At 40.3% G+C, this 12,359-nt stretch overlaps 1 protein-coding gene across 4 annotated transcripts in view; it reads right to left on the minus strand.

Annotated features, from left to right (window-relative positions):
* Nucleotides 1-12,359, minus strand: part of SUPT3H (SPT3 homolog, SAGA and STAGA complex component) — a 502,007-nt gene that overhangs the window by 61,153 nt on the left and 428,495 nt on the right. For 2 of the 4 annotated variants that reach the window (XM_090282518.1, XM_090282519.1), the window contains exon 12: nt 808-922. The exons of the other annotated variants lie outside the window; for them this stretch is intronic. In XM_090282518.1, coding sequence (XP_090138644.1) covers nt 808-922 — 115 coding nt within the window. The remainder of the gene's footprint in view (nt 1-807; nt 923-12,359) is intronic. 4 annotated transcript variants of the gene reach the window in all.

Raw genomic sequence — 12,359 nt, forward strand, 5'->3', positions numbered from 1 at the left:
GTTAATTTGCATTGGGCCTTTCAGAGTCTGCACGCTCTAACCGGATGCAGCCTAAAAAATAGACTTGATATAAAGAGGTTAAAAAAAAAAAAAAAAAAAAGCACCTAACTCAACACATGACAGTCTGTTCTCAGGTTGCCCTGAACCAGAATGTTATGTTTCACTCCAGAAGAGTGTGATACTGTGTGTCTTAGTGAAAGGTATTTGTGATGAAAATAACTTATAGGCTAATCCAAAGCTATGTAAGGCAAATGCTCACAGGAGGGAATAGGGCTTGTTTTCAAGGTGGAAACATTTTTAGAGTTCGCTGCACATTTTTATTTCGAAATCTCCAAACTCAACAATTCTTCAGCCTCTGTAAACTTTCAAATGGAAAGCTCCAATATTTAGAGTAAATAATGTCTAAGCTTCCCCTTCATAGCAAGTTTTCTTTTTCTCCCCTGTCATAAGAGTGTTATATCCTGGCAAATGAAATACAGAACTCCTTTGTAGTAAAGCTATCATACTATACCACTCAGAATGTGTTGCTAATGAGGTTATTGCTTAATAGAACCATAGAAGAACATTGAAAAAGAAAATACCCTGACAAATGTGTTGACCAAAGGATGCCAACAACTCTCCCAGGGTCCTGTCCGAAATTCAAGGATTTTCAAAAAAAGTAAAAATGAACTTTAGTGTATGTGAAAAATCATAACATTGAAACATAAGTCCATTTATCTTTTAACTATTTTTCTAGCTCTCTTCCAAAATTTTACTGGTTATTAAAACACTGCTGTGTAAATAAAAATGTTCTGCTTTATAACTTACCCCCTATTTCTTGTCCTTCCAATATAATAATGTCATTGTTTGTTATATCACACTTAATCCCAAAGTAATAGGGCTTGATGTGAAGGACTTGAAATAGCACATTGAGGAAGGCCTTCTGCAGAAAAAAAGGAGATTAGGGAATCAAATACAGAATAGGAAGTTCAGAAAAGGACTCTGAAAGGCTTCTACAGTTCTGAGAGTCCTTAAAGAGTTTATATAGCATGCTTGTCACTGAGATAAACAGAGCTCTTCATAAACATCTACTAAGTGGGTTGTCTAAGGCTGAGTGGCCCACTGATAGGTCGCGGAAAGTGGATTACCAGCATTGTAGGGAAGCCATTCTAAGGCCCAGACTGGGAATACTGTTGCCAAGAAGAAAAAAAACACATTCCTTTAGTATATGTCCTTTGCCCTTGGTAAGTCATGAATAAATGACTACTTCTCTTTTGAGATAGTAACACTGAACTCATGTAGCCAACTATCTTGAGTCATGAGGACCACCAAAAACGAGAGCTTGTGACAGTCCATAAGACGGCAACACTTTCAAAGGTAAAACACAATGTATGCTGTAATTATAGCCCTGGCTGGTTTAGCTCAGTGGATTGAGCGTCGGCCTGCGAGCTAAGTGTCGCTGGTTCGATCTTCCAGTCAGGGTACATCAGAGAAGGAAAACTCTGACTCCAAAAAACCTCCGCTGCCTTGCGGCATACCTCTTCAGGGGAAAGGCTAAGGGAGTAAACCCCGACAGAAAATCCGGAGCCGGAGTCCCTAAGGCGGTTTGACATTGTAGTCAACACCGGCAACTCCTGCGGCGCACCTGAAGCCAAGCTGTATCGACTCCGTCTTTCCCTTGGACCCTTCAGCTGCGAAGAGAGGGGGGGTCTGCTGCATGGGCAACAGCAGACCCTCCATATTACCCTGCCCAGGCTCTGTAGCTTCAGCGTCATCACAAGATGTCGATTCAACACGGGAGGAGACAGATACCATGTCACTCCCGAGTCGGACTGCACAGCCATTCTCGGCGGTGCAGATAGACTCTTAAGAAGCTACACCATCGTCTCTCGAGACGGATGGCTGCCGACGATGACGATGCTGTAATTAGAATCACAGACTGTAGGAGCTGGAATGGGCATTTGAGATAATTTAGTTTAACCTTCTCATTGTACAGTTGAGCTTGAGTGACTTTTCCAAGTGTTATTCAGCCAGTTAACGGCTGGATGGGGAGGACAACCAGTCTCCTGACTCTTATTCTACTGCTTTTGCCACTATAGCAGGTTTCAGCCGTGATATACTATTTAGACAGGTCAGTAAACCCAAGACTTAATGGGAAGGTATGACATTGACAAGAGACCTTAACAGAAAACTCTATCTAATTCCTAAAACTTTAATTTGAGGGATAACTTGGAACTCTCTCAGCAAGAAAAAGCAAAGGGAACTGTATGAACTAGGGCACAAAACTAAAAGAGTGTAATATGTTTTAAAAAACTGCACAAAGATTAATAAACATGTACTAAAAGTAGAACATTTAATTCAACTTCGACGAGTTTTTTTATCTTGTATGTTGCACCTGCACAAGAGGAGTGAGAAGTTTCTGTTGTACAAATAGTAAATTTTTCTTCAATGATAGTATTTTATACTAAAAGAAGCACTAAACTGGGAAGAGACCTGGTTCTATTCTGGGCTCTGTCATTAGTACCTTTCTAAGTCATAGTTTTGTAGCATACATTGGAAGGGCTACTGTTGCAAGGGCGCTCAGAGAAGCCCTGGAGGTTCTAGAAGGTGTCCTACTGTTGACAGAGGGCTAGGGGTAGAGTGAGGGCAGGCCAAGCTAGAAATGCTGAGTTTCCCACCCAGCCTCAACTGGGCAGGTCTGCTTTCATCTAATTTTGATACTAAGCTAATACGTACGATTTTGTTTGAAGAACAAGTTATGTGGTCAAGTTTCAAAACCACCAAGAACTTGAAAGTGCTACAATATTCCTTCTAATTCTGATGTTTGCTTCCCAGCTTTAAGGCCCTCCAAAGTCACCCATTGAGGATTAAAGCCAAGCTCCTAAATATGGCATCTGTTTGCCCAAGCCCCCGCCTCTCCTTTTCTCTTCATCTCCAGCCATTCCCCACCATGTGCTTCGTGCTTTCATGATTCCAGGGTGTTGGTCATCTCCTGACTGCGCCATGCGGTTTCATACCTCCACACAGCTCTACTTACACTCCTGTTCCCTCCACACCTCCTCCGTCTCTGCTTCTCTAATCTCTTCTTAAGACTTCAAAAATCAGCTCAGGCAACCCTTCCTCTAAACCCTAGCACGAGGTGAAGTACCCTTCTCTTGCTCCCATTTCACCCTGTGAAGGATTAGCACAGTAATTAAGTACGTATTATGATAGAACAATACTATACTGTGTCTTTCAACTGGGCTGTGAATGTCTAATGGGCAAGGCTTTTCTCTCTTATATTTATTTGTTAAATTATTAGTGCCTAAAGGTTCAATAGACTTACTGAAAAAGGGAATTAAATAGAAAAGAAAACCTTGAACTTGACCAAAAAATTTAATTTAAAAAATCCAGAAGAAGCCCTTGATGATGCTCAGCTTATCTCCTTGAAGGCTTATTCTCTTATTGTACAAATATGAATTCCAAGCTTAATGAAGAAATGAATCTCAACAAGGATTTGACTGCATATGACATGATGTTTGCTACAAAGTAATAAGGTAGAGCCAGAGAGAGCAGCACTCAATTTAAAAACTTGTTAACAACGTCCCTCAAAGAAAAATCATTAATTACAAACAAACAAACAAACAAAGTTAACCAGAGAAAGGGCATGTATGTATAGGATATTTATATGTATCTACAGTATCTCTTTCATGCAACCATTCATTAGTTATTTATCGAGAACCCACTACTTTTAACAGCCACTCTTCTAGGTGCTGAGGATGCACAGTGAGCAAAACAGGCCAAGTCCATACCCTCATGCAACATATTATAGTGGGAGAAACAGACAACAGACATACAAATAAACACAGTATGGCAGGGGTGACAAATGCTGAGGGGAAAAGTTAAGTTGGACAAAAGCAAGCGGGACCCAGTGGAGGGGATGAAGTTACCATCAGCCTGTGAGCTGAGGGAACATTTGATTTGAGACCTACGGGAAATGAGGGGTTTTGCCATGCAGACAGATGATAGAAGAGCAAGCTAGGTGCCAAGAACTGCAAGTGGCAGGGCTTTGAGGCAGGCGCCCAAGAGAGTACTTTAGGCACAAGAGAGGGGCCAGTGTGGCTATGGCAGAATGAGCAACAGTGGGGAGAAGGAAATGCCTTTGGAGAGCCTGTCAGGGGCAAGGTCACGTGGGGCACTGGAGGTAAGGACTTGGAGTGCACCGCACGCACAAGGTAGAATGTTCCCCAACCTTCTAAGGAGCTCTGTTGTAAATAGGCAGTAATAGTAATAGTAAACAGAACTGTCAAGGAAGGGCTCAAGATGGGTGGGGAGGCAGGGGCTGAACCTGCTCAAAGAGGAGGAAGAAAGCCGAGGGAGAGAGCTTGGGGTGAAGAAGAAAAGTTCAGGCCACCAGCTTGACAAAGCAATGAGTACTTTTTCCTCTGAAACAGGCCCATGACAGAAAGAAGTTAGACTACAGAAATTTGAGGTGGAGTCGAAAATAATTCAGAAAGCCTTCACTGGACTTGAGTTTTTCTTTTTTTCCTTAGCAAAGTAGATTGCTTGCCCGAGTCCCAGGGGCAAAAGTGGGCCCGGGGAAGAGTGAAGCACTTTAGTATAGTTCTTGTGGGAATGCTAATAAACAAACCCCTCCAGGGTCCTTACTTCCCACCTGGACTTGAGGGGATGGCACAAAAGGTCTACAGGAATTGCGCTTTGCTGTCTAGTTGGGGAATTGGGAAGAGAGAAAAGATTAAAAAAGGAAGATATCAGCAGATTCTAGTGGAAGTCAAATGAGGTTCAGTCTTTTTCTGCACCAGCTGTGGGGTGACAATTCCTTTTCTGGTCATTGTTCGACTTAGAAAGTTCTGGCTACATATACTTATTATTCCCTACAGCCTTCAGTGGCTGCTTGAGTGGAAGTTCTAAGCTATTCTTCACCTGATTAAAACACTGGCTTGCAGTAAGGCAAGTAGGAAGGAATGACTGAAATCAGTATCAACCCAAATCATTACCACAGGCTCTTCTTCAGTCAGAGCACATTTAATTAACAGATATTCCTCAGTATTAAAGAATATCCAAACTCTATATATTCCTACATATTATGGAGAGGAAAGTGAAATGAAGTACCACCACCGTACTTAATTTTTTACTTTTAATATTAAAAATTTTTACTTTATTTTTAATACTAAAAATTTTTAATTTTTAATTAAATTTATTAGAGTGACTGGTTATTAAGATCATATAGGTTTCAAGTGTACAATTCTATGATACATTATCTGTGCATTGCATTGTGTGTCCACCACCTAAAGTCAAATCACCTTCTGTCACCAAGTATTTGACCCCCTTTACCCTTTACTGGCTCTACAGCCCTTCCCTCTGGTAGCCACCATGCCATAGTCTGTGTCTATGAGTCTCAGTTTTATATCCCACATGTGAGTAAAATCATATGGTCACCACTAGACCTTAACTGCAATTGTTAAAATGGTAACAACTGGAATAAAGTATTCTATTTCTCAAACAAAATGAATTAAGTGGTCATTGTAATTACTAAAATTTGGGCCATACATAATTAAATCTTCAAATAACTTTTAAAATAGTTACTTATAAAGGAAGAGGCAACTTTTATTTTTAATGTAATTCATGTCACAATAAAGGGCTATTAGTCAATCTTTAATTCAGAATAATTTAAATTAAGCATCTTCTACTCCAGGTATGATTCACTAACATCTAAGGAAGATTCAGCTAGCCAGTATGCCAACCTCCCCTGCTGTCTCTTCTACCAAGTTCTTGGTTGTTTTATTTTTTGTTTGTTTTTAAAAAGCAGTAATAAGCAATGCCATCCTCAATGCTGGTTTACAATCACAGCCTGTATGTGCAAGCCCATACCAAGTGTGCATGACACATGGTAGAATCTCATTGGTTCACACCCCTGCAGAAACCACAACCCCCCCAACTTTCAATAGAGCAAAGGCCTCCTGACCTCAGTGCACACTGGCTGTTGGCTCAGGCAGGCTGCAGGGCATGGCTGCTTCCCCAGCGGGCGGGCCCTCCGCAGCAAGGCGCTCATTAAGCTATTGAGTTTCATTCCAGTAACCGTTCAAATTCATTCTTCATTGTACCAGAAAGTATGTTTGTTTGATGCTGGAACTTTGATTCCCTCCCTCTCACTCTCCCTCCATACCCCCTCACCCCTGTTTTGGTATTTGTTCCCATGCTGACATGCTCACAAATACGCAGTAATTCTCAATGGGTCTCTTGGTCATTAGTTCAAATTAGTGAGGTTTTACTGAATATGGTCAGATTTGATTTGCCAAGTTCTTTTCCCGTTAAGGTTTTAAACCCATGTGTATTTCAAGGGAAATCTAATTTGTAGGTTTCGGATTCATTTACACTCAACTCACAAACGTGGTTCTGTGAGTGCCTCCATTGCTGGTGGACAAGAAGCCACAGGAGCTGGTTTCCCTTCCTTTTAACAAGTTCTTGTTAGAATGTTTGCTTTGAAGTAAGCATTTGGACCATGCTGGAAGCAAATAGAACTTAAACCCCAGGAAAACGTAAAGTAAAATTTAAAAACCAAGTTCAAAACAGTTTTCCTTACCCTGATGATTATACTTTTTAAAGAAAAAACTCTGAGCATGGAACTATCCACTCCAGCCTTTAAGGATGATGTCACCACCCGCCTGCCTAGATGAGGCTGCGCCTCACAATGCTTCTGCCTCACAGACAACATCAAACTAAAAAGCTTCTGCTTGGCTAAAGAGAACATCAGCAAAATGAAAAGGGAACCAACCATGTGGGAAAACATATTTGCCAACAGTACCTTGGACAAGAGTTTTATCCCCAAAATATATAAAGAACTCATATCACTCAACACCAGGAAGACAAACAATCCAATTAAAAAATGGGCAAAGGACCTGGGCAAACACTTCTCCAAGGAGGACACATAGAGGGTCCATAGGCATATGAAGAGATGCTCAATATCACTAGCCATCAAAGAGATGCAAATAAAAACCACAATGAGATACCACTTCACACCTGTCAGAATGGCCATCATCAACAAATCAACAAACAACATGTGCTGGCAAGGATGCGGAGAAAAGGGAACCCTACTGCACTGTTGGTGGGAATGCAGACTGGTGCAGCCACAGTGGAAAACAGTATGGAATTTCCTCAAAAAACTAAAAATGGATCTGCCTTTTGATCCAGCAATCCCACTGCTAGGACTATACCTGAAGAATCCTGAAACCCCAATTCAAAAGAACCGATGCACCCTATGTTCATAGCAGCCCTGTTTACAACAGCCAAGTGCTGAAAACAACCTAAGTGCCCATCTGTAGATGAGTGGATCAAAAAACTGTGGTACATTTACACAGTGGAATACTACACAGCAGAAAGAAAGAAGGAACTCCTACCTTTTCATAACAGCATGGATGGAACTGGAGAGTATTATGCTAGTGAAATAGGTCAGTGGTGAAAGACAAATACCATATGATCTCACCTATAAGTGGAATCTAATGAACAAAACAAACAAACAAGCAAAATATAACCAGAAACATGGAAAAAGAGGAACAGACTGACAGTGGCCAGAGGGGAGAGAGGAGGGGGATAATGGGGGCAAGAAGGGGAAGGGTCTAGTCAAGGAACAGGTATAAAGAACCCATGGACATGGACAACAGGGTAGGGACTGACTGTGCAGGGGTGGGGGAAGAGGTGGGTGGGGCATGGGAGAGCAATGGGGGAAAACTGGGACAACTGTAATTGAACAACAATAAAATAAAATAATATATATTAAAAAAATAAAAATAATAAATTGCAAAAAATAATGCTTCTGCCTCACAGAGTGTCAAGAAAATCATCTGTGAGTAGGTGGCTTTCTCCGCTTATACCCTGCCCTACCCACTTTGTCATTTCACTGACTCTGTGAGCTGACCCCCCACTCCCATCCCACTTGGAGGCTGCTGCTAGGATTCCTGCAGGTGTCATTTTTGCCCATGTGGGTTCCCATCCCTACTGACTCCTGCTGTTCCACCTTCTTGGGAGCTCTGTGCTGCCTGCGTTCTCCCACTCCACCACAGAGACTGCTTCCTACATCTCCTGATGTTTGCCCAACCTCCTGGTAGGAAGGACTGATTCCTTGTCAGCAGTCAGAGGCGCCCGATGCTGCCTTCTGGCTGCTGTCCACAATTGCAGATGACTGCTGCAGTGCAGCCTGTGCCCCTTATGCTTTTGCCTCCAGGCTGGGCTCCCTGTGATAATGACCTGCTTGGGATCTATCCTGCCCCAGATGGTAGACCTGCTGCTGATTCTGGGTCCTCTTTGTCACTAGATCGCTCTGAATAAACGGGCCAAATCTCAGCGAGGCGTCCACTGCTCATTTCCACAGGACGAGACCATCAGCAGCAGGGCGGGTGTGCTGACGAGACCTTGTGTCCTTGTGGATGGCGTGAGCAGTGCTTAAAAAGACAGGCCATCTGCAGCAGTGCCAGCTCTTGTCCAAGTACCAAAGGTAAGAAATTTTCAATCTGGAGAATACGTTGGTTTGCCTTTTTATTTTTCCTTTAAGAGTATCTGCTTGGAAAGACAAATAGCCTATCACACCCTGAGGACTGTGGCAATACCAAAAAACGCCCCTCTTTACCAACTGTCACAGGCACAAACAATTCCTTCTAGTGCTCAGGAGATGACTTCAAGTGGCTTTGGAGAAAAACAGTCACGAATGCTGCTAGATGCTGGGATAACTCATTAAGACAGTGGTGAATGCTGAGTGGTGAACAAGGAGCTGAGATATAAACCACAAAGAACAATCAGATTCCAGTGGATTCAGACACTTCAAACTGCAACCGCTCTGAGAAATCTACAACTAATTCAGGCACTAGCAAAAGAAGGGTGTTGACAAATATTCTTAATATGCTCAAAGTCAGTGCATCTCTATATATGAATACAAATGTATATATAACTATAGTTGTACATATTATATACACAAATGCAAATAAATCGAAACCAATTCTGCATTCCTATGAATGAGAAAGGCCCTTTCTAACCTGCCTGGAATCCCTTCTCTAACAATCTGGAGAGCGCAGTGCACTGTCTATTAGAGGATCTATTGTAATAATCTCAGAACCACCAGTTGAGGAGCCCTGGGAAGGACCTCTGACTGCTGGGACAGTCACTCATTTTAACTCATCCACTAACTCACCTATCGATCTTTAACAAGGTAGGAACCATGAGTCAGGAACCAGCAGAGAGGAGAAACATGTTTTTTCCTATTTCTCTGACCTCAAATTTACAAAGCAGAGCAAAGGTAGAAAGCAAAATTATTTATATCTAATATGTACAAAGTACATAAATGCCTATAACTAGACTTTCCCTAATCATTTGCCAAATTCCTTTTAAAAAAGGAAGTTTTGACATTTTTCTTCATGCTCCCATTTTTGAGCTCTGTCCCTTTTAGTGACTTAAATAGTGGTGCTTTCAACAACTTGGATATATTATAAACAGCTTCTACCCATGCAATAGTATCTCTTTTTCTCACAACAAAACTCTTTCAATTAGCATGCATTAGAACCCAGCAAGATTTAAAATGATGATCTAAAAGAATTTCATCAGAATAAAACACTTAACATTTGTGCATTTCATTGTATGAAAATTTTATCTTAAAAGACAAAAATGAACTTTAATTAATATGCATGCTTAAGTATTAGTGTCTGCAATTTACTTTGAAATAGATTTAAAAAATGTGGCTGATGGATGAATGGAGGAGTCAACTGCGACAAGACAAGAATAAAATAATACTTGTGGATCCAGGTGGTGGTACATGGGTGTTCACTGTAAACTTCTATCAATTTTTCTGTAAGCCTGTGTGTTTTATGTGACAGAGTTTCCATAATGAAATGCTGAAGAAAAGTTTCATCAAAATGCCATTTCCATTTCTATTTCTTTTACACATGTGTTGATACTATATTTATTATTTCTCTAATTTTGGAAGCTCATCAAATTTTAGGTTTTTTGTTCTTATTTTAAAAAGGAGGGTAGTGAATATGAACCACCTGGGAAAAAGAGAGGGCCTAGAGTGAAATATCGAGGGGAACTGCTCCAGCTTATATCGTGTTCCCCCCAAATTCATATGTTCAAGCCCTGATGTCCAACGTGACTGTATTTGGAGACCAAGCTTTAAGGAGGTATTTAAGGTTCAATGAGGCTGTCAGGGGTCCTAATATGACAGGATTGTTGGCTTTATAAAAGGAAGAGAAAGGTCCTTCTCTCTATGCTCTCCCACTGAAAACAGGCCATGCTAGGAGACAGCAAGAAAGTGGCCATTTGTAAGCCAGGAAGAGAGCTCTCACCAGAAACCAAAGAGGCCAGTACCTTAACCTTGGACTCCCAGCCTCCAGAATTGTGAGAAAACAAAGGTCTGTTGTTTCAGCCATCTAGTTTATGGTATTTTGTTATGGAGCCTGAGCTGATTAACACAAATTCTCTAAGTTAAACATTTGTGGATATTTAGGTAGACTGGATGCAAATAATAGAGGAAAAAGAAGATCTGAATCAGTATGCTCAGAATTGGAATGACAGAATGTTATAGCTGGAAGGGGTTTTTGCAAACAAGTCATTCAAAGTCTCATTTTATGGATGAGGAAACAGAAGCTCACAGAGGTCAAGTGATTTGTCTGAGGCCCTTCAGAGAGATTAGTGGCAGAGCCAAGGACTTTTAAGCCCAAGCCTTTTGACTTCTGCTCTTTTCACCACACCATGTGGCTTCACTGAATCAACCCCCTTGAGCCAAGTGTCAGCAGCCAAAAATCTAATTCCTTTCCTGCTGTTGCAATCTCTTTCAAGAATTCAGCTCTTTTTCTGACTTTGTACTCTCTCTTCTACTACTACTACTCCCCCTCCCCCCCCCTCACAAGTCAATGTACCCATACTGGATAAAAGCTAAAGATAAATCTTCTGAACAAATAACAAATGTGTATAAGTGTATGAAAGGATAAGTACAAACACAAAAACCAACTCTTAAATTTGGACAAATGTTACATTTACATTTGTCCAAATGTACAATTATACATTTACAGCAGAGGCCTGTGTGCCCAAAGATAGCATATGTGCACATGGAAGGCATCTTACTTCCTAATAGCTGCCTATTACAACACATAAAGGCATACTAGAAAAATAATAAAAATGTATTTGTTTTCCAAATTAATAATTTATAGTCTAATTTAGCACAGTATTACATGTTTATAACATTTAAAATACCCATTTTGATAAAATGTTCTTATAAATAGACCAAGAAAACCAAGTTAATAAGCTTGTGTGTTTTATAGGTCAATAAAATAATACATTTTTATAACATTTAAAAATGGTATAAAATATAAAAATTGAACAATATAATAATTGAACATTTTTTTGTTTTAAAAAGTTCTTACAGAACTTTTTATTTAACTTTTCCACTAGGTAAACTTAAGAGTATATGAAGATAAATAATGTTGGTGATACAATGAAAATGTGTCAATGACATCCAGAAATGATAATTCTCTATTATTACCAGCCAATACTTAAATTTTTTCTTTAACATTTCTTTAATTTTCTGCATTAATTTAATTTCACTATATATAGCCACTGAATTGAGCCACAAGACACATTCCATAATTTTTCTTCTTGTATTTATGTCAGTAGTAGTTTGAATCTACAACTATCTGGTGTGTTAATAAAATAATCTGATTGATTTGTCACCATTGAGTCCTCAAAAGAATGTGCTGCAAGCTCTGAATGTAATTTCTAGATATTAAGTGCAAAATTATTTTCAGTAAAGGCAGCACTGTTTGGAATTGCAGAAATATTCAAGGACATTTTGTTTTGGAAGACAACTTTGAAAAATAATGGTCTGGTTATATTTGAAAGCAAAACAAGCAACAAGAACAATAAAACTAGTGAAATTACTTTCTGTTCCACCTACCTTTATAAATGGTGCTGGCATGGTCTGGGGCCATGGTCCACCCTGACGTACTAGCTTCACAGGAGACAATGAGACTTACTTTTTGTGCATTCACTCAAAGCAAAAGCACAATTAGTGGGAAAGATGGGAGAACTGGAGAGCAAAAAGTCTATTTTAAAACCAAAGCATTAGTTACTGCTTTGTAAAATAAAATTCATTCTCTTTATCCAAATAAGTGAGAAATGTGGAGCTACAGCTAAGGCAGGGTAAATGAGCCATTACTTCACAGGCAGTGCCTGCAGAGCCGAGACAGTCGCAGATTGTCCTGGGGAACTAAGTAGAATTCTCTTCCACCTTCTTAGGTGGTAATGACCTGGTGGGATTTCTTAGTTTTGAAGGAATCGAACCTGCAACCTTGGCATCCTGGGACGATGCTGTAACAATGGCCGAACTACCCTACAATCCA

The sequence above is a fragment of the Furipterus horrens genome, unplaced genomic scaffold (assembly GCF_987537825.1).
Source record: "Furipterus horrens unplaced genomic scaffold, mFurHor1.1.pri manual_scaffold_6, whole genome shotgun sequence".
NCBI lineage: Eukaryota > Metazoa > Chordata > Mammalia > Chiroptera > Furipteridae > Furipterus > Furipterus horrens.